The sequence below is a fragment of the Delphinus delphis genome, chromosome 19 (genome assembly GCF_949987515.2).
Source record: "Delphinus delphis chromosome 19, mDelDel1.2, whole genome shotgun sequence".
Classification (NCBI taxonomy): domain Eukaryota; kingdom Metazoa; phylum Chordata; class Mammalia; order Artiodactyla; family Delphinidae; genus Delphinus; species Delphinus delphis.
In genome coordinates, this window is record NC_082701.1 from 58,386,207 (window position 1) to 58,414,064 (window position 27,858).

General features: G+C 53.7%; 1 protein-coding gene across 3 annotated transcripts; it reads left to right on the forward strand.

Annotated features, from left to right (window-relative positions):
* The first annotated feature begins 181 nt into the window (after positions 1 to 181).
* TOP3A (DNA topoisomerase III alpha) lies at positions 182 to 27,170 on the forward strand. 3 transcript variants are annotated; one of them, XR_009517081.1, is made up of 20 exons: positions 182 to 444; positions 7,526 to 7,585; positions 8,470 to 8,543; positions 9,475 to 9,550; positions 10,287 to 10,395; positions 11,516 to 11,659; positions 11,772 to 11,942; positions 12,161 to 12,261; positions 13,866 to 13,940; positions 15,170 to 15,252; positions 16,189 to 16,396; positions 17,712 to 17,897; positions 18,021 to 18,150; positions 20,490 to 20,603; positions 20,699 to 20,864; positions 21,512 to 21,655; positions 22,304 to 22,426; positions 23,281 to 23,969; positions 24,992 to 25,520; positions 26,353 to 27,170. XR_009517081.1 is itself a non-coding variant. In XM_059998147.1 (19 exons), exons 1-19 carry the CDS (start codon positions 265 to 267, stop codon positions 25,168 to 25,170), a joined length of 3,012 nt encoding a protein of 1,003 aa, XP_059854130.1. In that variant the 5' UTR covers positions 182 to 264; the 3' UTR covers positions 25,171 to 27,170. The 3 variants fall into 3 exon arrangements, 2 of the variants coding, with proteins under 2 accessions (XP_059854130.1, XP_059854132.1); XM_059998147.1 differs by having other exon boundaries at positions 24,992 to 27,170; XM_059998149.1 differs by lacking the exon at positions 13,866 to 13,940 and having other exon boundaries at positions 24,992 to 27,170.
* Positions 27,171 to 27,858: the final 688 nt, after the last annotated feature.

Consider the following 27,858-nt stretch of genomic DNA (forward strand, 5'->3'; position numbering starts at 1 on the left):
GACTCGAGACATCGTGCCGCGAGACCCGGAAGCGTTCGCGTCAACTTCCGATCCGGAGAGCGGCGTCTCCCGAGAGCTGAGCGGGAAGGGAGGGGAGTGAGGTGGCCGCGCCGTGCAGCGTGGGAGTTGTAGTTCGCGGGGCTGTGCCCCTCACGCCGACGGAAGCGGCGGGAAGGCGGGCGGAAGCGGGCTGCGCAAGGGACTGCGGGTTAGCGGGAGGCTCCGGGTGCCTGGGGTGGCACTGCAGATTCGCGGGGCCTGGGAATGATCTTCCCTGTCGTCCGCCGCGCGCTCACCTGGCTGCCGCGGCCTGGGAGCCGGGCGCTGACCCTCGCCGACATGGAGGTGGCCCTGCGAGGCGTGCGGAAGATCCTCTGCGTGGCCGAGAAGAACGACGCGGCCAAGGGCATCGCGGACCTGTTGTCCGGAGGCCGCATGCGGCGGGTGAGGAGACCGCTGGGCGGGCGGAACGGGGACGAGCGGCCGCTGCTCCCACTGGGGGTCCTAGCCGTTGGGCCGGGGCCTCCGGGCGCCTCTTGCGACCGACGGGCGTTTAGAAACGGAGTTAACGTGTTTCTCGTTTGCTTGGAGACCTTGGGTCCGCCTTGCACGGCGGCGGATGCCAAGCGGGCCTGAGACTCGGAACCGCAGGCCACACTCCCCCGACTTGCTTTCGAGCCTGCGAGGTCCCCCGCTGCACGCCCGGCCCTACAGTCTAGGTGCATCCGACAGGGCGACCCGCCCGAGCCCCTGTTCCGTTGCTACTAACGAATTCCGAGAGTCAGGCGAGTTGGGGATCAGGTGTGTTCTGAACACGGAAGGCCCAAAGGAGAGGAATGGTGAGAAAGGGTCTGGGAAGGAGGTGACACGAGGCCTCAAGAGCTGTCAGGACACTCTCAATTACAAAAGTGGATCCTGAAACGGTTTTCTGGAGATTTCCCAGAGCATGGGTGGACGTTCCCTGCTCTTTTTTCTTTCACATCACAGGGTCCTCAGGTCTCTGCTTCCCGCGGTGGATGGTGGGAACAGGAGCCGAGGTTGTGCGGGTGCTAGCTGACAGCGTCACCTCTTTTCCGGAGCTGAGTGTCCTGGTGACCAGCCCCAGGCTGTGCCCATTTCTAGGGCTCCAGGCTGCTTGAGACGGGCCCGTCTACACAGAGCTAACTTGTGTATCCTTCGGGCTCTGTTTGAGTATCTCTTTTTCAGGGAAGCTTTTCCTCACATCCCTCTCCCCCAGCTGGGTCAGGGTGCTGTGTGATAAGCTCACCCTGTCCTACTTGGAAGGCACCTCCCAGTTACAGTTCGATAATGTGCTGTTGATGCTGTATCCCTGGTACCTAACACGTGTCTGGAATACAGGAGGCCCTCAATCCATCTTTGTTGGATGAACATTTGAGCTCAGTCTTGAAAGTTTTACCAGGCACTGGAAACGCCATGTTCAAAGAACAACCCAGTGGCTTGAAACAGCTTGGCAAGTTCAAAAGCTGGGAGTTGGCATGGTAGGGGAAGGAGCCAGTGGGCACGGCAAGCATGGCAGTTGAAGGCACACTGTGAGAGGAGTAGAGAGCCACGTGTTTTACACGTGAGTGTCAACTTTTTTTTTGAAGATGTTGGGGGTAGGAGTTTGTTAATTTATTTTTGCTGTGTTGGGTCTTGGTTTCAGTGCGAGGGCTTTCTCTACTTGTGGCAAGCGGGGGCCGCTCTTCATCGCAGTGTGCGGGCCTCTCACTATCACGGCCTCTCTTGTTGCAGAGCACAGGCTCCAGACGTGCAGGCTCAGTAGTTGTGGCTCACGGGCCTAGTTGCTCCACGGCATGTGGGATCTTCCCGGACCAGGGCTCGAACCCGTGTCCCCTGCATTAGCAGGCAGATTCTCAACCACTGCGCCACCAGGGAAGCCCCTCAACTGTTTTGAAGTATACAGTTCGGCAGCGTTTAGTACTTTCCCAATGTTGTGCATCCGTCACCTCTGTTTAGTTCCAGTTTCTATCACACCAGGAGGAAACCCCGTAGCCATGAAGTAGTCACTCCTCATTCCCCACTTCTCCAAGCCGCTGGCAGTCACTAAGCTGCTTTGTGTCCTCAAAGATTTGTGTCTGTTCTGGATATTTCACACAAAAAGATTAATACAATACGTGGCCTTTTGTGTCAGGCTTCTTTCACTTAGCATTTTTGAGATCCGTTCATGTTGTAGTATGTTAGTACTACATTCCATTTTACGGCTGAATAATATCCTATCATATAGATAGATCACGTTTGGTTTATCTTTTCTTCAGTTGGTGAGCATTTGGACTGGTTCCACCTTTTGGCTCTTGTGAATAGAGCTACTATAGACGTTCATGTACAAGTTTTTACTTGAATACCTGTTTTTAGTTCTTTGGTGTAAATGCCTAGGAGTGGAATTGCTGGGTCATAAGTTAACTCTATGTTTAACTTTTTGAGGAAATGCCAAACTGTTTTCCACAGTGGCTGAAACATTTTACATTCTTACCATCAGTGTTCCAGTTTCTCCACATTCTGTCAACACTTGTTCTTTTTCTTTTCTTTTTTTAATTATCACCGTCCTGGTGGGTGTGAAATATCTTGTTGTGGTTTCAGTTTGCGTTTCCCAAATGACCGATGATGCTGAGCCTCTTTTCATGTGCTTGTTGGCCATTGTGTCTCCTTCTTTGGAGAAATGTCTATTCATGTCTTTTGCCCATTTTTGAATTGTCTTTTTGTAGTTGAGCTATGAGAGTTCTTTTTTTTTTTTTTGTGGTACGCGGGCTCCTCACCCCTGCGGCCTTTCCTGTTGCGGAGCACAGGCTCTAGACGCGCAGGCCCAGCGGCCATGGCCCACGGGCGCAGCCACTTCACGGCATGTGGGATCCTCTGGGACCGGGGCACAAACCCGCGTCCCCTGCATCGGCAGGCGGACTCTCAACCACTGCGCCACCAGGGAAGCCCGAGAGTTCTTTATATATTCAGGATACTAGGTCCTTGTTAGATATATGATTTGCAGGTGTTCTCATTCTGTGGATTGTCTTCTCACTTTATTGATAGTGTTCTCAGATGCACCTAAGTTTTTAATGTTAATGAAGTCCAGTTTATCTGTTTTTCCTTGTTTTGTTGATTATACTTTCACTGTCATATCTAAGAAGCCATTGCCAAACTGAAGGTCATGAAGATTTGCCCCTGTGTTTTCTTCTAAGAGTTTAAACTGTTGTATTTGGGTCATTGATCCATTTTGAGTTAATTTTTCTATGTGGTATAAAGTAAAACTCCAGCCTCATCCTTTTACATATGAATAGCCAGTTTTTCTCAGCACTGTTTGTTTCCCGTAGAATGGCCTTGGCATCCTTGTCCAAAAACAGTTGACCAGAGATATTTGGGTTTATTTCTGTACTGTCAGTTCTGTCCCATTCTTCTGTATGTCTTTGCTTATGCCAGTACTACACTGTTTAGATTTCCTGTAGCTTGGTAGTAAGTTGTGAAATTGAGCAGTGGCAGTCCTCCTACTTTGTTCTTCTCTTTCAAAATTTTTTGGCTACTCGGGGCCCCTTGCAATTCCATATGAATTTGCTGTCTTAATATTAAGTCTTCCAATCTATGAACACAGATTGTCTTTCCATTTATTTATGTCTTTAATTTTTCAATGTATTTTATTGAAGTGTAGTTGATTTACAATGTGTGTTAATCTATATTGTACAGCAGAGTGACCCAGTTATAGATGTATGTACATTCTCTTTCATATTCTTTTCTGTTATGGTTTATCACAGGATGTTGACTATAGTTCCCTGTGCTATACGGTAGGACCTTGTTGTTTATCCATCCTATATAAAATAGTTTGCTAATTCCAAACTCCCAGGCCATCCCTCCCCCACCGCCCTTCCTCTTGGCGACCACAAATCTGTTCTCTGTGTCTGTGAGTCTGTTTCTGTTTCATAGATAAGTTCATTTGTGTCATATTTTGGGTTCCACATATAAATGATATCATATGGTATTTCTCTTTCTCTTTCTGACTTACTTCGCTTAGTATGATAACCTCTAGGTCCATCCGTGTAGCTACAGATGGCATGATTTCATTCTTTCTATGGCTGAGTATGTCTTCTTTTATTTCCTTCAACAGTGTGTTACAGTTTTCATTGTGCTCTTGGATGCTGTTATAAATGGAATTGTTTAATTTGCTGTTCAGGTTGTTCGTTACTGTTGGGTTTTGTGTGTTGATCTTGGATCCTGCGACTTCGCTGACTTTGTTTATTAGCACTAATAGTTTCATTGTGGCTTCTTTAGGATGTTATCTATAAGATCATGTTGACTGTGAATAGACAGTTTTACTTCTTCCTTTCTGACTTGAATGTCTTTTCTTTCTTTTTCTTGCCCAATTGCTCTGGTTAAAACTTGTAGTAATCTTGGATAGCAATGGCGAAAATAGACATTCTGTTTTGTTCCTGATTTTAGTGGAAAAGCTTTCAGTCTTTCAGCATTGAGTGTGATGTTAGCTGTGGGTTTTTTGTAAATGCCACACTTCACTTTATGGTGAAGGCTGTTGAATTTTTTTTTTTTTTTTTTGCGGTAGGCGGGCCTCTCACTGTTGTGGCCTCTCCCTTCCGGAGCACAGGCTCCAGATGTGCAGACTCAGCGGCCATGGCTCACGGGCCCAGCCACTCCATGGTATGTGCGATCTTCCCGGACCGGGGCACGAACCCATGTCCCCTGCATCGGCAGGCGGACTCTCAACAACTGCACCACCAGGGAAGCCCAAGGCTGTTGAATTTTTATCAAATGCTTTTTCTGCATCAGTTGAGATGAGCAGTGTAGGTTTTAAGTGGATCATACTTGTGTTTTATAAAGTCATTGTGGCCACAGAGAACTTGAAGAAAGGAAGGCTAGAGTCTGGGAGGCAGCTGTTGGGGTTCTCCATGTGGGGGGCAAGAGGCCTGAACCCTAGGGACCCCGGAGCACTGGGTGGGAGCAGAGGGAACGGAGAGGAAGGGAATGATGAAAGCAGTCAGGATGTAAAAGGTAAAAGTTCACCGTGCTTTCACACGTTTTGGTCCTTCTTCCTAAAATGACATTTTCCCTCTTTTCTCCTGATGAACTCTTCACCTTTTAAAATAAAAAATAAAGGACAACTTAAATGAACCTATTTTGTGAACTCTTTCCTCAGCGTCCTCGCCATCCATTTCCTTCTCTGTTTCCGGATGCGTTCGCACCACTCTTTTTTTTTTTTTTTTTTTTTTTTTGCGGTACGCGGACCTCTCACTGTTGTGGCCTCTCCCTTTGCGGAGCAGAGGCTCCGGACACGCAGGCTCAGCGGCCATGGCTCACGGGCCCAGCCGCTCCGCGGCATGTGGGATCTTCCCGGACTGGGGCACGAACCCGCGTCCCCTGCATCGGCAGGCAACCTCTCAACCACTGCGCCACCAGGGAAGCCCTTCTCATCACTCTTGATGCTGGCCATCATCACGGGTCGAGTTCTCTTGCTGCTCATCCCTCTCTCCCATGGCGTGTCGCTCCCTAAGACAGTGACGGGTCTGTTCATTTATTTATCCCTCACACAGGGCTTGCCTCGAATGAAGCAATCCCTGCCTTTAAGGGACTTAAATTCTGTGGAGGAGCTAAGACATCTGCACGCAGAGCTCAGAATCAGATGATAGTCGTTGCAGCTTTGTAATAGCAAAGAATGGAAGTAACGAGGACTGGTCATGGCAGCGGGTATCAAAATAAATTGTACTTTCTTATGATAGATAGTTAGATACCTGTTATGGAAAAGACTTTCAAACATATACACAAATATGTATACATTTGAGAGAAATTCACCAAAATATTGACGCAAGATAGAATCTCTCTCTTCTTTCTTTAAAAGTAGTGCTCAAACGCTAGTAACTACTTCAGATAGTTGAGAGGATACAAATGTGTATCAAGTAAACCAGCCCCACTGTCCACAGTGACCACTGTTAGTAACTTATAGATCTTTGAGGGCTTTATATTCAGGAGGAGAAATCTTAAAAAAGAATCCAGTAGATTCAGTGGCAGCAATGTGATCAGTCCCTACAGAGCACTTAGAGAAGATGGGACTGCTCTGGGGTTTGGGGGAGTTTGTTTTTTTTTCTTTAGTTTTAATGGCGTGGATGGCGCTGCAAAGAGATCACAGAAGCCACATTCTTGGTCTGTCTACTAGGTTTTCTTCTTTCGCTAGGCTCCAAAACTCTGCTGTAATTTGGGAGCAACCCATTCCCCTGAGCACCTCACCCAAGTGGTGGAATCATACGTAATTGAGTACTGTCCTCAGCTGGGAACTGCGGGGAGGCAAGTTGGAAATGCCAGGAAAAACATTTTACTTCCTCAGGACCATCCATTGGTGGAGGAGGCTGCCTGGGAGAGCCCTGGCCCCGGGTCGCACACATGCTGTTGGACAGGTCATCCACTAGGAGAGGATTAGAACAGTGGTTTCCAGACTGTTCCCGGGAGACCCAGGAGACCACGGACGTGCACCTCAGGAGCCACCTGGGGCCGGACTGGGGCTAGGCTATTAGCAGAGCTCAGCCTTGTTGCAGCCAGAATACTTGGACCTTGTTACATATCAGGGTCCATGTAAGAGCTTGTCTGGGAAGCTTCAGTGCTTTCTTAAAAAGAGGTAGAAACCCCAGTGATGCAACGATTTCTTTTCTCTGGTACTAAAAGGGCTTAACTAGCAACTGGAGTTTGTAGAGGGGAGTTTCCTTTCTTGGCAACACTAGACGAGTGAACTCTTAAGATAAATTCCGTCTTTAAATTTGCCATTGTGCCTCGAAAAGAGCCTCATTCAGTGTTCGACACAGAAAAATTGTGTGAGGATGTTCTCGACACGATCCTTCTTGGCGCTTGGAGGTTCCCCCAGTCCCACTCTGCCTGTGTCTTGTCTTCTGTGCAGCGTTGGTGTGAAACGCACATGCATAGCTACTTTTAACACCTTTGTAGAAGGTGGGATCTTCTCTGAGACGGTTTCGTTCACACATAAGTGCAGCTGAGGAGGAGCTGTGTGGGCTGGTTCCCAGGCCTGACTGCGGCTCATAGCGTTACTGGATTTCAGAGCCAGAGGGACCTCACAGGTAACTTTACTCAGAATAAATTGAGGTTCAGAAGGTGAAAACTTGCCTGTGGACACCAGTTTATTGGCGCAATTGTATGGCCAGGAAGTAGAGAGGTGTGTGTGGAGAACGGACAAAACCGTCAAGAGACACGTGTCCTAATCCTCTCTCTGGAGTAATAGTCATGTGATCCTGGACAAGTCCATTCTCAGCTCTAGAAAGATGTTAAGTGGTGTTAGCTGATCTCAGGTCACCTTGTAGCATGAAAGCTCTGTGGACTTGAGCAAGTACATGCTTGTAACTGAGTTCGGAGGGGCCCCTTCACAAACGGTCTTAGTGATTTCACCTTGTTTTAATCTATAGGAGGTACTGTTGCATTTTTAATATTCCCACTTATCAGGGATTTGCTTGATCTTTATGTGAGGAATCATTTGTCTTTTTTGTAATTTATAGATTTTCTTTTTGTTTTGTAGAGAGAAGGACTTTCCAGATTCAACAAGATCTATGAATTTGATTATTGTCTGCGTGGCCAGGTAGGTGCTGTAATACTTCTATGCTGTGGTTGAAGGATGCTTTCAGATCCATGCGCCATTCTGGTGTACATTCTTTGGGTTTTTAGTTTTGGCTAAAAAGAGCAGCTGTTTACGACAAGCCCTCTCTGAATTGCTTGTATTTTAGAATTATTTAATCAAGGAGAATTAGCCTGGCCTTTGTAGAATATGTCACTGTCTTTTAAGAAAAACTATTGTTATGACCTAAAGATCACTGGTGACAGGTGATCGTTGGAAGCCTCTTTTTTATAAAATATGGTCCCAATCTTAACTCTTTATAACAAAAAAGAAGCTAATATACAATAGTTTAAATTTAAAAGGCATCACGGTACCAGAATTAGAATGATGATTGTATCGCTATAGTTTTGGCTTTGAAGAGGTATGTTTGTTTGTTTCTTCCCAGTCACCTGGTTTTGGGGTGTGTGTGTTTTAATAGACTTCTTTTTAGAGCAGTTGTAGCTTCACAGCAGAATTGAGAGGAAGGAAATACAGAGATTTCCCACATACTCCCTGCCCCGACGCATGCACAGCTGCATGTCATCATCAGCCCCCACCAGACGGCACATTCATTACAACTGATGGACCTACACGACACCACTGTCACCCAGAGCCCACATTTGACATTGGGGTTCACTCCGATCGTGTGCATTCTGTGGGTTTGGATGACGTGTACCTATTATTATAATATCATACAGAGCATTTTCACTGCCCTAAAAATCCTCTGTGCTCTGCCTGTTCATCCTCCCTTCCCCCCACCCCCTGATGACTATTTTCTTTTCCCTTTGATAGAAGGTCCCCTCTTCTATTTGAATGATTTGGGAAAATCTAATTGCTAAAAGACTAACTTGAATTTTGTTATCATTCAGAACGTCACCATGATAATGACTTCAGTCTCGGGACACTTGCTGGCTCATGATTTCCAGATGCAGTTTCGCAAGTGGTCAGTATGATTCCGGGGGCGGGGGGGAGCGTTCTGATTATGACAGTAAGTTGTGAAATATCACAGGCAGTGTGAGGCATGTCGGTGTTACTTTGTTACTTACAGCAGTAAGACGACTGAATCCATTGGGCTGCTGTAACAAAATACACACACTGGGTGGCTTATGAAGGACAGAAATGTGTTTCTGCCAGTTATGGAGGTAGGAGGTCGGAGTGCCTGCATGGTCCCTCGAGGGCCTTTTCCAGGCTGTGGCCTGCTGACCTCTCACTGTGTCCTCACATAGTGGAGGGTCTAGGGAGCGGGCCGGGGTCTCTTATAAGACCGCGAGTCCCCTTCATGAAGCCCCACACTCACGACCTGATCACCGGCCAAAGGCCCCACCTTCTGACACCGTCACATTGGTGTCGGGATTCCAGCATGTGAATTTGCAGGGAACACAAACCATAGATACCGTAGCAGTGACCTAGGATTAACTGGTTCGCTGTGACTTTTTACCATATGCTTAGAATAAACAGCCACTTTAGGTGCGTTCCCCCAAAACACTCAGACCTTTTTTTTTTTGGCCATGCTGCACGGCTTGGGGGGTCTTAGTTCCCCGACCAGCCAAGGATTGAATCCAGGCGCCGCAGTGGAAGCACTGAGTCCTAACCACAGGACCGTCAGGGAACTCCCTGCCCAGACCCTTTGCATGCAGGCATTGGATTGCAGTCACCCTATCGCAGATGCGTACGAAAGTTCCAGAATTTCTTCTTAGCAGCTCCTGTTAATCGTCACGGGGAGTGCGTTGCCCAAAGGGTAACGCCTTGCCTGTAATCCTCTGGCGTTCCACAGGGGACTCTGTCTGGTGGGGATGCACCCATGAGGGCACTGGGGCAACCTTCTCCCATTGTGTGCTGAGCTAGGATTTCGTGTGTTTTCATTTCTTTTCCAGGCAGAGCTGCAATCCTCTTGTCCTCTTTGAAGCAGAAATTGAAAAGTACTGCCCAGAGAATTTTTTAGACATCAAGGTAAGATCTTTTGGAAGACATATTGAACAACCACCACCTAATGAAACCAAGTGGTTTCTGTGTTTTGACTGCACTAAAATTGAAGGATAGGTTTTCCACTAAACTAAGTACCACGATTTAAAAAAATTATTCCCGCCCGTTATATAAATGAGGCCATTTCAGCTAAGCGCTGAGGGACCGAGTGAGCCTTTTCACGAAGAGCGGCTGCTTGACTAAACCCTGGGAGTGAGTGTGGTTGCGTCATCAGTGTCAGCTCCCCTCCCGCCCCCTGTCGGAGGGAAGAGACTACGATCTGCAAGAGGCCATCTGGCGCTGAGCTGCGGTGTCTTGGGCAGTTAGGGCGCCTGTCCTTGGTTCACTGCTGACTAGGAGCGCTTTTTGGGATGAAGCTCGATTAGGGGGTGATTTTTTTTTTTTTTAATTGAGGACATGATCAGAACCCCTAGAGCTGTTGGTGTGTTAGAGCCGAGTTTCAGGGCTCGTCAAGATGGTGTCGTCATAATAAACCCCTGTCTTCTAGAAGCTCATGGGTGGGCGGGTGGGTCTAAGGTGGGGGGCGGTACTAGTGACCTTGCCGTCCTTACCACGCACGGCGGGGACAGTTTTCTCCGTGTCTCCTCACCAAGCTGGCGTTCTCCAAGAACCTCATTAATGCTGGGGCAGATCCAGTGCGGAGCTGTCGTGCGATGCTCTGCAGATCACGCTCTCACCACTCTTTCCCCACCGGGTGCTTCAGAAAACTCTGGAGCGAGAGGCTCGGCAGTGCCAGGTGCTGGTGATCTGGACCGACTGTGACAGAGAAGGTGAAAACATCGGGTTTGAGATCATCCACGTGTGCAAGGCTGGTGAGTGTCTGCTCTGGGGCCGCGGCAGGGGTGGCACCCTGTCCTGAGTCCCTCTGCCCGGCTCACCGGCTGTAGCCCAAGGCTTGTTGTGTGTTTGGTCCCAGTTGATTGCCAGATCCTTGAGAGCAGAGACTTGATATTCTGTTTTTAAAAATTAAATATTCACGGGCTTCCCTGGTGGCACAGTAGTTAAGGATCCGCCTGCCAACGCAGGGGAGACAGGTTCGAGCCCTGGTCCTGGAAGATCCCACATGCCGCGGAGCAGGTAAGCCCGTGCACCACAACTACTGAGCCTGTGCTCTAGAGCCCGCGAGCCACAACTACCGAGCCCGTGTGCTGCAACTACTGAAACCCACGTGCCCTAGAGCCCGTGCTCCACAACAAGAGAAGCCACCGTAACGAGAAGCTGCATCACAACGAGGAGTAGTCCCTGCTCGACGGAACTAGAGAAAGCCCGTGCGCAGCAACGAAGGCCCAACACGGCCAAAATTAATTAATTAATTAATTAAAAACTTAAATATTCACAAAGAATGTATACACTGTATGTAAAGTACAAAGAATAGTTCTAGAATGTTCTTTCTGGTTTTGTTTTTTAATTGTCTATATTCCTTGTACAATGCCTGAACATTAATAACTGTTGAAGTGAGCGTAATGATTTCAGGTAACTTAGAGGAAGTGACAAGCAGGCCATTCTCGGGCTTCAGAGAGTGGGGGGCTGCTCTTCTCCCTAAATGCTCTTGTGTTTCAAACTATACCGACTCCTAGGATTAAACATATTCAGTATTCACTCTCAGGGACAGGGTGCATGTCCTGTGTTATATCCATAACAGGACATGAACTTCCCCCAGGACCTTTTAATTAACAACTCCCTTTTCCCTAAAGGCCCAGGAGAGCACGAGATTGACACCTAGAAAGGCTCACGGAGAGGGTTTAGCTAATGGCTGAGATGCACTCGCTGCTGTTTCTGACACCTCTCAGCCTGGTTACAGTGAGGCTTCCCTCTTAGGCAGCATGTCTCTGATTTAACTGAACCAGTCAAACTGGCTGCCTCGCAGCTTCATGAACTGGTTTACCCTCCGTTCACGGGGGACCTGCCCCGGTGCCCTTGTCTGTTCCGCAGTGAAGCCCAGCCTGCAGGTGCTGCGAGCCCGTTTCTCCGAGATCACCGCCCGCGCTGTCCAGGCGGCCTGTGAAAACCTGATGGAGCCCGACCGCAGAGTGAGCGACGCCGTGGACGTGAGACAGGAGCTGGACCTGCGGATTGGTGAGGGGTGGGGTGGTGGGCAGGGGGCAGGGCTCGGGCTCAGACGGTGGCAGCTGGCTGTGACCTTGCAGTGCACGGCCTCTCCTTCCTTCCCTCCGTCCTCTCTCCTCAGGGGCTGCCTTCACCAGGTTCCAGACCCTGCGGCTGCAGAAGATCTTCCCTGAGGTGTTGGCGGAGCAGCTGATCAGTTATGGCAGCTGCCAGTTCCCCACCCTGGGGTTCGTGGTGGAGAGGTTCAAAGCCATTCAGGCATTTGTACCAGAAACCTTCCACAGAATCAGAGGTGAGGCCGCTCGGGGTGCAGAAGCTGAGGGCACGTGGGGAGTCCTGGGTGCTAATTCAGGCTGTGGTTTGCATCTCGCTGCCCTTGACCCCCTTGGCACTGTGTTCAGGACCCACCTCAAGTGTCCAAGGTGGTCTCCTCTGTCTCATGGCTCTTGGCTTTCACCGTGATGGACCTTGCCCTCTCCGGGTCACGGCCTTCCTGTGTGCCCCCCACAGTGACTCACGACCACAGGGATGGCGCAGTGGAGTTCAGCTGGAAAAGGCATCGGCTTTTCAACCACACGGCTTGTCTCGTCCTCTATCAGCTGTGCATGGAGGTGAGAAGGGCTCTGAAGGTGATGATCTCGGAAACCCATCCTGTGATTTCCCAGGCCACTCCCTCTCTGCCCCATTTCCCACCAGACTGTAGCTTTATTCTGCATCCAGGATATCACTTTCTGGGTGCCAGTAACACTAGAACCCCATGAAAACAGCACTAGAAATGTGGAAGGAAAGACCTGTAGAACTTTTAGGTGAAACCAGAAATGCTAAGAAACACATAGTTAAAATCCCTCGTGAAGCAGTACACTGACACCAGAGACTGATAAGGACCAGCTGGGCCAGTCCAAACCCGAATCCTAGAGCTGGGTGGAGCTAGATGGCGTCTGCCCAGCGCCTTCCACTGGTCAGATGATGAAATCCAGAGACGGGAAAGGCACAGATGAGTGAATGTCATACAGCGATAACGACAGGACAGGAAAGTAGGGTAAAGGAAAGGAGAAGGGCCAGGGGCGGGGAGGGACTGCTCTAGGGCTGGGACTCGAGAAAGGCATCCCATGGTGACCGCCGAGTGAAGGTGGGAGTGGTCAGCAGCGATGGCCGTGGGAGGATCAAGACCTGCTCAGGCCGCAGGCCAGTCAGCCTCTGGTCCACCCTCAGACGTCCGCTCTGTGGTGCGGCTTCCCGTCGCTCAGCACACGATGGCCTGTTTTAAGCCAGGGGCTGCACGCGGTGGTACCTGAATAATACTCAGAGGCCTCTAGGTTTAGTGAGTCAGGGATGCCTCTTGGCTCTGGCCCCCGGCAGGTTTAGTACTGACTTGGTATCGGGGAGTAATAACTTGCACACCTGCTACAGGCCAGACGCGCTGTATGTTACGTGTTATTTGTTCGGTCCTGGTGGTGCCTCTGGGGGTGGTAATGCCAACCCATGCCGCAGGCGGGGAAGCTGGAGAAAGTTGAGTAACTGTGCAGACACACTCGAGCTAGTGGGGCCCGAGCTCGGACAGCTCCTGCAGACCACGCTGCCTCTCGGGTCGCCCCACCTGTCCACTGCTCTCCCCTTTGGCCCTCAAGGTTACACAGTCTGCACGTTTGTCTGTTGAATAAAAAGACTTGCCCGTTTTCTGCTTTACCAGGATGTGGTGCAGGGAAACATGGCAGGTGGGGTGCTTGGAGCTCCTTGTCCAAGAGCACCTGGTCCGAAGTCTATTTGCAGAGAGAAATTTGAGTTTTGATTTGTAAATATCCTCACGAACAAATCACTTAAGCTGAGTTCTTTATCCTTTTGCATTCCCTTAAAAATGTGAGGTTGGTCTTAAGATTAGAGTTCTCCAGTTTGTATTATGTAACGTCTCCTATTTCCAGCTCTGTATTGTCGTGAATTAAAAAAAAAAAACAAAACAGTAGCACCGTGTATGCGTAGACAGGAAACTAAGGAGATGCCGAGGCTCTGGAGTGGACGCCTTGGGGCTTGTGAACTTGCCCCTCAGAGCCTTACTTTGAGTGAGAAGCAGGCGCTGGTGTCCAGCACACTGTGGGCTGCAAGCTCACGTCTTGAGGTGGGGAGCAGGGCCACTGTGGGCAGTGCCGGGGGCGGCCAAGGAAAGCTGGGAGGATGCTCCAGCAGGTTTAAGTGGCCTCTGCTTTTCCTGGCTTTCTAGGATCCCAGGGCGACCGTGGTGGAGGTCAGGTCCAAGGCAAAAAGCAAGTGGAGGCCTCAAGCTTTGGACACTGTGGTATGTTCTCGGGGTCTGTGCCAGCCCTGAGGAGCTCCGACTTCTGCGGCTGGGGTGGGGCTTCTGCTGCGGAGGGTGGGGCCCAGTGGCCGGAAGCACCTCTTCCCAGTGCCGCACAGGAACGCTCTTAGAAGTAGAAGCCCCAGAGCGCAGGCCTGCCTGACCTCTTACATCAGCTAGTAAACGCGATATAACTGCTCTATGTGGGGTTTTGGAAACAAGGAATAGAAATCACCCATCACCTCTCCGTCTTTAGGTAATTGCTGATGTAATTTTGGTGTCTTCCTTTATTTTCGGTGTCCTTATTTTTTACAGCATTACTGGAATAGTTAGTGTTTTCCACCGAAACATTTTCTTTAATGTTTTTGCGTAATGTATGTAAACATCATTTTAAATATCTACTTTATTAGCCTACCCTAGAACAGGGCTTCTGAGATCTTCTAGATCCCAAGAAGAACCACCCAACGGGACACAAGTCTGAATAAAACCACATTAGGGTGTCCCTTCCCAGTCACCACTCTGTAGGAAAGTTCAGGGTGTAATTACTGTCAGGGTTGCCTCTGAAGGTTGAACATGCAGAACGTGCAGGGACTGGTGGGCAGTGCACCCTTTATTGCGGGGTGGGCGTGTGTGTGTGTGTGTGTGTGTGTGTGTGTGTGTGCGTGCACGCGCGTGGTGAGGGACGATGGGAGGGGGTTACGGATTGATTGTGTACTGTAGGCATGAGTGTTTCATCCCTCACTGGTTAATACGCTTTCATGTGTAGCCAGCAGCGTTGTCGGAGGGTCGCCAAGGGGAAGGGACATCTGGTGGTCCCCCACGAGACTTGGAAGAATGGCGTTCATCACCCAGGGGATGTCCCCGGGGTTCAGATGGTGTCCCCAAAGTGCGGGTCTCAGACTGCTGGCATTAGAATCGATACTTTAGACGCTTGTTAAAAGCGCAGATTCCCAGCCTCTGTGCTGGCCCTCCTCTCTCAGAATCCCTAGTGCTCAGGCCCAGGAGCCTGCTCGCATCCCAGGTGGTTCTGGCTTCTGCACATTGGAGTCTGGGAACCCCTGGGCTGGGGCCTGGCTCTGCCCAGCAGTCCCGGAAACCTTTCCGCAGCACAGCCTTTCACGCAGACATGTGAGAGCAGCTGGAGGGACGCCAGGAAGTTCTGAAGAGGAGGCGTGTGGGCGTTTGGGGGCCTGCGACTCACGCACTGTGCCTGTCCACACATCTTACAGGAGCTTGAGAAGCTGGCTTCTCGAAAGTTGAGGATAAATGCTAAAGAAACCATGAGGATTGCTGAAAAGCTCTACACTCAAGGGTAAATATTCGCCCACATCTGGGAAGAGACTTTGATGCACCTTTATCAGGGTGAAATAGTTTAGAAATAGAGCTTATGAGGAAACCAGACTGTCTAGATACCCCCCAGCTCTCAAGTAGAGGAATTTTGACATTGACTTCTCTTTTCTGATGGAAAAGGCGTTTCAAAGTCACTCAAATCCTGAAATAACACTCCACAGAGTAAACTCAAATCCCACTCTCGAGCTCTCAGCAGGCGGGGCGCCGGGGCCCTGGCAGGGGCGGGTGGCACCTTTAGGACTCGTGTGCCTGCTGTAAACCATCCTGCCTTGGGGGTCGTGAGCACCCAGTGCCATCCAGGGACAGTGTGGCCACACTGAGCCATGTGGCAGCCACTCGCCGTAGGTGGCTGTCGAGCACGTGAAATTTGGGTTGTCCAAACTGGGACGTGCTGAGAGTGTAAACATAATGCGTTTTGAAGGCTCGTGTGAGAAAAGGATGTAAATTGTCCCAGCAATGTTTAAGTGGCTAATGGAATGTTTAAAATTGCACACAGGGTCCACCTTGTAGTTCAGGGGCAGCATCGTTCTTTCTCTTCTTTAAGACGAGCCACGGAGCATGGGCCGCCCGGGTCAGGACCGCACGGCTTGTCCTGGGGTCATTCTGTCCACCCATGCTGGGGAGGTGGGGAAGTGCCCCAAGTGCCCCGGGGGCAGGGGGGCTGGGCTGGAGCAGGTGTGCCCTTGCATCTGTCCCCGACCTCCGGGAGTGACCCAGCAGGACGCCTGTTGCTCCTCACCCACTGCGGGGGTCACGTCTCAGGGCTTTCCCCAGCGTGGGTAACGTGGTTGCCTGGATCAGACAGGCTGTTGCAGGTGTCACCAGTGTTCTCAAGCTGATTTAGTCGTTTATAGACCAATTCAGCAATTTCTTGTTGTGTGTGTTTGGCTTTGTTTAGGTACATCAGCTATCCCCGAACTGAAACAAACATTTTCCCCAAAGACTTAGACCTGACGGCGCTGGTGGAGGAACAGACCCACGATCCACGCTGGGGGCCCTTCGCCCAGAGCATTCTAGAGCGGGGCGGCCCCACTCCACGCAACGGGAACAAGTCTGACCAAGCTCACCCTCCCATCCACCCCACCAAGTACACGGACAGCCTGCAGGTTGGTTTCCCTGGCTGTGCTGCCGCAGAACCCGCAGGGAGGTCAGGGGTCAGGGCTGAGGTTTGAATCTACTCTGCGGGCTCTGTCTTCCGGAGCTAAATGGGTTCGAAATTTCCATCTCAGAAAAGAGGTCGTGTCAACATCCTCCTCCCACAGTCTGCCTGGCTTCCCGAGAGACCCCCGTGGGGGCTCTGCTCCATCTAGCCCTCCCCTGCACTCCATCCCCTCCCTCTGCTGCTGCCCTGACCCTCACCACAAACCAGGTGGCCCCTTCCCTGAGCCCGAGCTCGGCTCCCACCCTTCTCCTCCCAAGACCGGACCGGTTTCCGTCACCTTCCCGAAACTTCACCGCCACCCTCCGGCCGCACTCCAGGCTGGGGGCTTCCTCACCCAGCGCCTGGAGCCTGTAACACGGGCCGGCCGTGCTCTCAGCCAGGCACACGCTCCAGGGGCCACGGCTGCTGAGGCCTGCTTGGCGGCTGCAGGCTTACTGTTTTGTTCTTCCTTTAATAACACACGTTCTTTCTGATTCTGAAAGCCGTACATGTTTATTTTAGAGAATTCACAAAATAAAAAAGATTATAAGGAAGTAAAAAATTGCCTGTAACCTCACCATTTCCTGAGAACCACGTTTTTATCCTCTGTGCGTATATAACTCTTACAACTAAATTATAATCTTAAACAGCTTTGTAAACTAATGTTTCCTGTTTTATATCATGAGTATTTCCCCACAGGCTAAAATATTTTAACGTATGGTATATGATGATTGCATAGAGATACTGTATTTTGCTAGATCTGTTTTTAAAGGATGATCTACTGCAGTTAACATTTGCATAATAGATATTTATGTGGATGTCACATTTCCTTTGAAGACATTGTTAGAAGGAGAACTTTCGGATATCAGTATGATCGTCTTACAGGCTTCTGATAGAGGGGCTTCACTACGTCCTTGTTCCCGAAAGGGTGGAGGATGACCACGAGCCCTGTGACAGGCCTGAGGCTGCCGGTGCATCTTTAGTCTGTGTGTCCTACACACACTGGGCCTCTTGGAAACTGGGTGCTTTCGCTTTGGTTTCTGCTCAGACTGGGTTTACATCAGAGGAGTTGCTTTCCAGTCTTGATGGCAAGGGGACTCCACTTGTGAAGTTTATTGGCCTAAACCCACAAGCAGCGAGGGATCTGCCTACACTGCACTTGGGCACGGGGCTGCAGGAGCTGCGCTCTGGTGTGTGGAGCTTTGGGCTGGAAGCTAGCACCAGCCAGACTGAACTGCCGGCAGCGTCTAGAGGGACTAGGGCTCCTCTTCTCCCCACAGGGGGACGAGCAGCGACTGTACGAGCTCATCGTCCGCCACTTCCTGGCCTGCTGCTCCCAGGATGCCCAGGGCCAGGAGACCACCGTGGAGATTGACATCGCACAGGAGCGCTTCGTGGCCCACGGCCTCGTAATCCTGGCCCGAAACTATCTGGACGTGTACCCCTACGATCGCTGGAGTGAAAAGGTGACACAGCGGGGAGGGGGGACCGTCGTGCTCCCGGCCCCCGTACCACGTGACAGAACAGAGCGTGGTCTGTGCCTGGGCGCCGGGCAGGGGTCTGACCACCACATCTGCTGCCCTATGTAGACCCTCCCTGTCTACAGTCGAGGCTCCTGCTTTCAGCCCAGCACCGTGGAGATGGTGGACGGGGAGACCAGTCCACCCCAGCTGCTCACTGAGGCCGACCTTATTGCCCTCATGGAGAAGCACGGCATCGGTAAGTAGCTTGTCATCATGGTAACCAGCGGCTCTTGCCCTCTCATGGGTGTGGGGCCCAGTTCTCTGATCTTCACGACAGGTCTAACGAGGGGGCTGTGTTCTCCTCCCCACTTTGTAGCTAAAGGGACGCTTAAGAGCAGTTAAGAACTTGCCTCAGGTCACAAAGTGTGTGAGCTGTGAACACCTGGGTCCAGATAACTGCAGTCGGTGCCCTTAACCACTGCCCTGCACCACCCGCATAGGGACATAGTGTTTCCCGTTACTCGGAGTCTCACCTGGGGCACACTGACTGGGATTTTTGGCCCACACAGGAATTTGTTGTTTTTGTTGTATTCTTAACAAGGTGCTAACATTTAAACTGCCAGGATTCACGTAAACACTCTTTTGAAGCATCAGGAGGTCTGGCAGCCTTGAGTGGTGGCCGTTTTCTGTCGCTCACACTTGGCTTCGCTCACCTGCTTGGCACGTGCTGGGCCCTTCAGAGTCTCAGTCTGCCACCCGCCCTTTGCCATGGGTGGCCGTTTGCTCAGCTTCTGTTAAAGCATTTCCCATAATTGTTTAAGAATCAGAAGTTGGATTAAAAAAAAAAACTGGGCCAGAACTGTTTTTCCCAATAAGTCCCGTGGCCCAAGTTTTGCAGGTGGGTCCCTTGTGACTGATCTGCTTCCCCCCTCAGTTTTCACCACTGCTCTGCAATCTCAAGGACTACCTCTGGCAGCTGAGTCCAGAAGGGCCAGCACCACAGGGCAGGGGGCGCATGTGGAGGGGCGGCCCCCAGGCACAGCCGCCTCACTGCAGAGTGAGTTTTGTGCCCCTGCCTGGAGCCCACTGGCCATCACTGTGCTACCCAGAAAGCCTGTGGGTTTAGGTACAAGTAGAGGTAGTTCACCCAGCATAATTTGTTTATAAAAACTTTGGTCCACAAGAGCTGACCTTGGTCTAGACCCTGGGGACACAGTAATGAGGCCTGGTCCTTCCCTTCAAGGGCTCATCCAGCAGGAGAAACAAACCCAACCAAAACATTAGATGCATCGGGAGAGGTTCTGCAGGGATCTCAGAACCTCGTGGTGAGAACTCGCGCTGAATGAAGGCAGGGCCTGAGGAAGGACGCGGGGACCAGCAGGCACATGCTGTGGGGGGAGGTTCTGGAAGGCAAGGCCGGAAAGATGATTTGAGCCCGACTCTGCGGGGCCTGGACACCGGGCTCAGGGGTCGGATGTGCCCGAGGTCAGCAGAGAGCCGCCTGAGATTTCTAAGAAAGGAGCTCACAGACCTACATTGAAGCAGTGGTAACAGCTTTATTGAGACATAATTCACACACCGTCCACTCTACTGAGCTCAGAGGTACAGTCCAGTGTTCAGTAGATTCATGGAATTGTGCAGCCATGGCCACAGTCCACTTCAGAGCATTTTCGTCACCTCAGAAGCCCCATGCCCGTTAGCTGTCCCCCTCCCCTGCAGCCCCCCAGCCCTCATCTTTCTGCCTCAGTGGATGTGCCTGTCCTAGACATTTCTGATCAATGAACGACATAGTGTGTGGCCTTCTGCACCTGGCGTCCCACGTTGCCTGCTCTGCGGGCTCGTCCAGGTAGCGTGTCTCAGTGCTTCACTCCTTTTCACCACCAAACCTCTTCCGTCGTGTGGATGGACCACATTTCGTTTGTCCATTCATCAACTTGTGGACATTTGGGTTGTTTCTAGTTTTTTGTTACTGTGCATAGTGCTGCTATGAATATTTGTGTAGAGGTTCTTGTGTGGACATGATTTCAGTTCTCTTGGGACATCCCTGTTGCAGAATTGAGGGGTCACATGGTGACTCTGTGTTTAACACTATGAGGAGCCTCCAGACTTTTCCACGGCGGCTGCACCATCTTACAATCCATGCAAGAGTCAGGGGTTTCACCAACATTTGCCGCTCTCTGTCTTTTGGGTTGTACCTGTCCCAGTAAGAGTGAAGTGGTATTTCTTTGTGGTTTTGATTTGCATTTCGTTGGTGGCAGAGCTACATTTCAGAAGATCCCCTTGGTTGTGGCATAAAGAGTGGGCTGGGTGAAGGAAGAGACCAGCAGCCAGGAGACCAGGGACGTTGTAATGATGTGGACGAGTGATGTGGGCCCTGACACGTGGCGGGGGGCAGGGGGGCTTACAGAAGGGATTTCCAAGCTGGGCTTGACAGCTGGAGTGTGTGGACGTGGGGGAGAGGAGGCTGCTGTTGTGGTTTCCACGTGGCCGGCTCTGAGTGGAGGTGTGTCACCTGCAACAGGAAGTCCAGGCAGAGGAGGGGGGCTGCGCGGGGTTGGGGCGTGGGTTAGTCTGAGTGACAAGGGTGGCCTGCAGGTACCGACGCGACGCACGCGGAGCACATCGAGACCATCAAGACCCGAATGTACGTCGGGCTCACGCCAGACAAGCGCTTTCTCCCCGGGCACCTGGGCATGGGGCTTGTGGAAGGTGAGGAGCCGGGGGCTCGAGCTTGGGCAGAGGGCGGGGTGTCACTGAAGCTCCGCGGGTGTGTCCGAGCCACACGATACTGCCCTTGTTCACAGGCTATGACTCCATGGGCTACGAGATGTCCAAGCCTGACCTGCGGGCCGAGCTGGAGGCTGACCTGAAGCTCATCTGCGAGGGGAAGAAGGACAAGCTCGTGGTCCTGCAGCAGCAGGTGCAGAAGTACAAGCAGGTCTTCATCGAAGCCATGGCCAAAGCCCAGAGGTGAGTACGGGCCTGCTCTCCTGTGCAAGCCCGCTCAGCCCCGGTGACGACTGTTCCCGCCAGGCAGCTCACCCTCGCCGGTGGCCACGGCCCCTCCAGGCTTTCCTCCCGGGTTTGGCTGGTTCCTGCTGCAGAGCCTTGCCAGTCTGGAGACCGTAACCAGAAAGACCTGGTCCAGTTTCTCTGGGCTGTTGGCTTTGGAAACGCCCTTTCCATCCTGTCCTGAGCTAGCAGGCAGCACAGCCTCGTGGGTGGGTTCACCGGGTGCTGGTGTGCACCCCGCTGTTCTCTAGGGCACTGGGAGGTGGCTGTAATAAGTAGCATGTGTGTATTCTGTTAGAAGTAACACGCTTCCTAACCCCGTACCAATTTTGAAAAGAAATGCATGCACTAGTTTAAACTTGATTCCAGACCCACACTCGGGTGTGTGCGCGGCCGGGCCATCTTGTTTGCTTGCTGTGGGGCTAGTGGCGAGGCAGAAGCGCCTGCCTGCGGCTGGATCCCTCCTGGGAGCCGCGGGTTGGAGGAGCCGGCCGCTTGGCCAGCACGGCGCCCTGTTCCCGGTGCTCCACCTCAGGCCTCCGGCTGACTGGCCGGCTCCCTGGGTCGTGCGTGCTCACGCGGTAAATGCTCTGCTGGTTCTTCAGGTTGGACGAGGCCTTGTCGCAGTACTTTGGGGCAGGGGTGGAGCTGGCCCAGCAAGAAGCCATCTTCCCAGCTGTGCCAGAGCCCGTCAGGAAGTGCCCACAGTGCGGCAAGGACATGGTCCTCAAGACCAGGAAGAGCGGCGGGTCAGTGCCCAGCTGTGCCTTCCCGGCCCCGCCCCCCGCCCCGCCCCACCCCTGCAGCCCAGCACGGGAGGCTGTGCAGGGCCCATCCTCTTGTTCCCACGTTGCTATTTAGATGCAGGCCTGCTTCACCAGCCCCTGGACTGGGCATTGGGGCTGGAATGGTGGCCCTGGGGGTGTGAGGCCCTGTGGGAATGGGCAGGTGGGGGGCTGGTGAGGGCGGGGCTTATCCCCTGGGGATGGATGGCACTCGCCCTGTGTGTGGACGGCGATGCAGACCCCACTGGTCGCTGACCCACTGAGCCCGTTTTCCTCCTCCCAAAGCTGCAGGGAGGGGGAGGATCGGATTCTCTGCAGCACGTGCAGCCTGGGCAGGTGTCCAGGCTGCCGGAGGCCTAGGCGGGCTCAGGGAGCACCCAGGGGCCAGCGGGGCCCTGCCGTGGTCTGGGCGCTGGCAGCGGCTTGGTTGTTTTTAAGCAGGAAGAGGCGTCAGCAGTGTGACTGTGGGGATTTCAGGGACGTAAATGCAGGCTGGTTTTCCTGTCACTCAGTGTCAGTGTCCATCGTGTCTTCCAGAACCATGAGTGTCCCATGTCATCAGCTGGAGCTGTCTCCGGCAGCTCTTGCGTGACCCCGGCCCTCACTCCCCAGGTTCTACCTCAGCTGCACGGGGTTCCCAGAATGTCGCTCGGCCGTGTGGTTCCCGGACAGTGTGCTGGAGGCCAGCAGGGACGGGAGCGTGTGTCCAGTGTGTCAGCCACACCCCGTTTACAGGTGAGCTGGGGGCCGAGGCACCTGCAGGATGGGCACAGGGTGGCATCCCTGGGGGCCCTCATTCCTTGGCACCTCCTGGAGGAGCCCAACCTTTCCCCGCCTCTCCCACCGTGGGCTGACGCGGAGGCTGAGGAAGATGGTCTCCTCCAGAAAGCCCCAGGCCCGCGCCTAGGGCTGGTCCCCAGACCTTTGGTCATGGGACCCCTTCAACTCTCAGAAATCACGGAGGAACCCAGAGAGCTTCCGTTGTGAGTTCATGTTTATAAAGATTCTCCCACGTTTTCAGCTGAAGTGGAGGCATCGTTTAAAATGTTTATTAACGTGTTTGTAACAAATGCATACTAACACAAGGGAACATGTTTTTAGGATAAAATGTACTTATTTTCAGAAAAAAAACGAGAGGAAGATTGCCTTGTTTTCCATTTTTGCCAATTTAACGGTCTGGCTTAACAGGAGACGGTAGGATTCTCAGCTCTCCATCTGCAGTCAGTCTGCTGAGTTTACTGTGCGTTTCGGAGCTTCTGGAAAACCCTAATGCATGCACACAGGAGAATGAGAGCAAAGCCCGCGTGCGTCCTAGTGCCGCTACCAAGTAGTGTGCCGTCACGTTGAGAGGCCCTGGACCACGCTGAACTGGGGCACAGGGAGGTGCACCTTCCAGAGGCTCCTGGGTTCTGGTGGGTGATGGGCCTTAGAGCTCATCTCCCTCCTGTTCTGCGCTCCTGTGCGACCGCAGGGGCCAGGCCGGCTGCGTCTTGTGTGGCTTTCCTAGGTGGGGTGGGCACAGCCCTGTGTGGACCAAGAAGACTCGCACCCGGTAGTTAACGTGTTTTCTCATCTTCTGGCCTCACTAGGTTGAAGTTCAAGTTTAAGCGAGGCAGCCTTCCCCCAACCATGCCACTGGAATTTGTCGGCTGCGTTGGTGGATGTGACGAGACCCTGAGGGAGATCTTGGACCTCAGGTTTTCACGGGGGCCCGCCCGAGCTGGCCAGCCGGTCAGCCAGCCCTCCGGCCACCTGCAGGCCAGCCAGCCCCTGGACAGAATGGGCAGCAGCCAGCACGGCCACCCCCAGCCTCCTGCCATCAGGCCCTCGAATGCTCTGGCCAGGACTGCGCCCCTGCCCGCCGCCGAGGGCGAAGGCAACTCGGTGACCTGCAACTGTGGCCGGGAGGCCCTGCTGCTCACCGTCCGGAAGGAGGGGCCCAACCAGGGCCGCCAGTTCTACAAGTGCAGCGGCGGCGGCTGCAGCTTCTTCCTCTGGGCCGACAGCGGCCACCCAGAAGCAGGGGGGCCTCCCTCCGAGGTGCCCAGACCCCCGGGCGGCTCACTGGGACGCCCGCCGGGCTCAGGGAAGCCCCTGGGCGGGCCCGGAAGCCCCGGCGATGGTGGCGGCGGCGCACGCTGCCTGTGCAGCCAGCCCGCTGTCACGCGCACTGTGCAGAAGGACGGGCCCAACAAGGGGCGCCAGTTCCACACGTGCGCCAAGCCCCGGGAGCAGCAGTGCGGCTTCTTCCAGTGGGTGGACGAGAACGTGGCCCCAGGTGAGGGGGCATACAGGGCCTGCCCGAGGAGGGCAGGGGTGGTGGGGTGGGGGCACGGGTTGCCTTGCTCCCCCTCCCCGCTCAGTCACGCCTCCTGCAAGGTCACGGGCAGCTTGCTGTGTGCCGGGCGCCACGCCGTTGTATCTGTGTGTCTTCTCTCACCTTCATCGGGTGGCGGTTGTGATTGCGACTCACAGGAGAGGAGGGCGAGGCCCAGACGGGTGGCGGGACCTGTCGGGGTCACACAGCGACACGGCCCAGGCCTGGCTCCTGGGTCCGCCTGCTCCCGTAGCCCTGCGCTCCTCCCGCCTTTGTAAACCTGGAGGGCTCTGTATCGGAGCCTCATCCTGTAAGGCGGAGGCCCTGGCCCTGATACCTGGTTCCTGCCCTGGGTTACACAGCTTGGGTTGGCGCCCCACGGATGGGTGTGGGGAGGACCGCTGCTGGACGCTGGGTCAAGGTGAATGACGCACCTGAAGGCACCTGGCCCCTCCAGGACACGCGGAAGCCTGGTCACGCGTGAGGGAGCCTGGCGGGAGCTTTCTCTTGGGGCCCACCTGTGTGACCTTGAACCACTTGGTGCGGCTTCTCAGCCTGTTTCCTCCGTAAGACGGGCACCTGCCCACCCTTCTAGGGTCTGTGTTAGCCTGAAACTGTGACTCTAGCACACGTGCGGCAGGTCTGCACACACAGGGAGAACCCAGAGGCTTGGGGCAGGCGGAGGCTGGAGACGCTAGTGCCGTGCGGGATGTTGTCCTTCGGCGCTCACGGCAGACGCACAAGGGCTCCCGGTGGGCGGAGGTGGTGTCTGGTCTCTGGGCTGCCTGGTCATTTGTCCTGGGTGATGGGGCGGCCAGTACTGTGAGGCTCTTGGAGGACTGGAAGGGCCCAGAGCTCGGGCTCTGCACGCGCTCAGGGGGCTACTTGCTTGGTCCCTGCTTCTGCGTGTAGGTGACACGGGTCCCCTACCAGGGCTGGGGCTCTGCCGTCCACACTCATTTCTCCCCTCGCTCTCCCCGCAGGGACCTTTGGAGGCCCCCCCTGGGCAGGAGCCAGAGGAGGAAGCCGGGAGCCGGAGGCCAGAAGCAAAAGGGCCCGGGCTGGTTCCTCGGACGCCGGGTCCGCGGCCAAGAAACCCCGGAAGTGCAGCCTTTGCCACCAGCCTGGACACACCCGTCCCTTCTGTCCTCAGAACAGATGAGGGCAGGGTAGGGCCAAGGGGGCCACTGCCTCCACCTGCTGCTTTTGTCTCGGGAAACGAGCCGTTTCTCCAGGGCCAGGTGGCCCTGCGCTGCCAGGGCGGCTTTGAGGAAAGTGGCTGCTCTTGGAGTGTGACCTGTGTTCTAAGGAGTCCGGGTCCAGACCGCTCTCTCAAGAAGGCCACGCCTGGTGGACAGCGGCCCTGTGTCTGGGGCTCAGGAACGGCCATGGCCACAGCTGAGACGCCATGGAGGCTGCCCCCTGCGATCCACAGGGGCCGTGCTGTCGGCGCCCTAGCGGGAATCAGCCCGGCCCTTGAGGGGCCTCCCTCCACAGACGTCCTGAGAACGGGTAGGACGGCAGGGATCCCCTGTTCAGAAGTTGTGTCTACAGAAGGGTTATCCCTCTTTATCTCGAAGCTGCTGTGGCCAGGACGCCCCACAGCTCATGTGCCTCAATAAAGGATTCTACCCCTTGACCCTGGCGGGTGATGGTGTAGCCTCTGGTGAGAGTTGGCAGGAGTGACGGGCACTTGCAGGACCCCGGGCAGCGCCTGGGTCCTCTTGCCATCCTCTGGCCCCAGTGGCCTCCCCCGGCCGCACCGCTGTCCTCTGGGGCAGAGAAGAGCCGCCGGTGCAAGACTCCGACGCTTCCCGTCTCCACACCCTGCAGAGGTCTCTGTGCGCCTCGCCCGCCTCCCGAGAGCCTTGGGAGCCGAGCAGAAGCAGGTCGGCTTCACTCCGTGGTTTAGACAGCGAGCTGGAGGACAGGCTGCCAGCGTCACCCTGCTAGTGGAGAAATGAACTGTCCTCAGGTCTTGGGACTCCCAGCCCCAAACCCTTCACTCAGACCAGTCCTTGTGCCCTGGCTGGGGGGCGGGATGCCCGCAGTCGCCCCTGGAGCATCCGGACAGTGGGTGTGGGTCGGCCCCGCAGCCCAGTCTACTTTGTGGTTTTACGTGTGCCGGACATTTCACATAGATGGAACCGTGCAGCACATGGGCCGTGTGTCTGCTTTTCTCTGAGTGGCGTGTCTTCCAGGGTCGCCCCTGTGGTTGCGTGTCGGTGTTCTGTGCCTTTTTACAGCTGAACTAGTCCGCTGTGTGCATGGGCCCCGTTGTGAGCAGTGTGGCTGTAAACCTTCACGTACAAGCATTTGAACGCCTGTTCTATATTCTTTTCAGATCTACACCTAGGAGTGGAGTTGCTGGGTCGTGAAATTCTATGTTTAATTTTTTGAAGAACCACAACAGCTGCACCATTTTACATTCTCACCAGCAACGTACGAGGGTTCCTATTTCTCCGCATCCTTGCTAGTGCTTATTTCCCCCTTTTCCTTTTTTTTTTTATAAATTTGTTTATTTTATTTTTGGCTGCGTTGGGTCTTTGTTCCTGCGCGCGGGCTTTTTCTAGCTGTGGTGAGCGGGGGCTACTCTTTGTTGCGGTGCGCGGGCTGCTCTTCGTGGTGGCTTCTCTTGTTGCAGAGCACGGACTCTAGGTGTGCGGGTTCCAGTAGTTGTAACTCGCGGGCTCCAGAGCGCAGGCTCAGTAGTTGTGGCGCACGGGCTTAGTTGCTCCGCGGCATGTGGGATCTTCCCAGACCAGGGCTCGAACCTGTGTCCCCTGCGTTAGCAGGCAGATTCTCAACCACTGCACCACCAGGGAAGCCCCCCCCCTTTTTTTCTTTTAATTGTGGCCATCCTCGTGGGCCTGAGGTGGTGTCTCGTGGCTCTGACTTGCATCTTCCTAATGACCACTGAAGTCGAGCATCCTTTCAGTGCTCACGTGGCCTTTCACGTATCTTCGCAGAAATGCCTTTTCAAGTCCTTTGCCCATTTTTCAGTGTTTGTGCTTTTGTTGTTGAGTCGAACGATGCTGAACGCATCTGTGGATTTTAGTCTTTCCGCAGGGTGCTCCTGTGCACACGAGGACCAGAGCTGCCGGGTGGAACTGGGGTCCTGCTGTGCTCCTGGGCTGTGCCTTTGCCGAGCCTGGTGGCCTCTCTGGGGGTGAGGGTTGCCGTCGTCCTGGTTACAGTGACGGAAGCTGTGAGGGGGTTTTCCTCTCAGGATGCTGGGTGGAGGACCCACTGCCCCCGGGGTGGATCAGCCGCCTTTCCCTCCAGGACCGCAGATTTGGGGGTCCTATGCCGCGTCCAGCCTGCAGGCGGGAGGGGCCGGCTCCGCAGGGGGCAGGGGTGCACCGTCCCTGCTACACCAGCAGCGTTCACGCTGGGCGGGGGTGCGGGGTCGGCCTGGAAAGTTTCGCTGTGAAGTCACACAGGCAAGTGAGCCTGAGGCCCCCGCGAGCTGAACTGCTGTCTCAGGAAACGGGCGGCAGTGCCAAGAGGACCCAGAGCAGCGTCCCGGGTGCCCTGCGCTGGCCTTGGGTGTTGTCCCCACAGCCTCAGCGTCTGTCCTCAGTAAACTAAGTGCCACCAAACTGTAACGTTACTGGGGTTTTTTACAAGATTATTTTTTCTGACTACAAAAGAAAAATGTACTTTAAAATGCAAACGCGGGGACTTCCGTGGTGGTGCAGTGGTTAAGACTCTGCTTCCAACGCAGGGGGTGTGGGCTTCATCCCTGGTCCGGGAGCTGAGATCCCACATGCTGCGCAGCGTGGTCAAAAACAAAAGAATGCAAATGCATCAGACACACGTGACTTAAACCAGGCTGAAGGCCGCTGTC

Bases quoted from the DNA above. Each gene is read 5' to 3' on its own strand.
- TOP3A (XM_059998147.1), top strand. From the start codon at position 265: ATGATCTTCCCTGTCGTCCGCCGCGCGCTCACCTGGCTGCCGCGGCCT. The intron at 9,551-10,286 runs GTAAGATCTTTT...CGGGTGCTTCAG, and splicing joins AGAATTTTTTAGACATCAAG to AAAACTCTGGAGCGAGAGGC. The intron at 23,970-24,991 runs GTGAGGGGGCAT...CTCTCCCCGCAG, and splicing joins GGACGAGAACGTGGCCCCAG to GGACCTTTGGAGGCCCCCCC.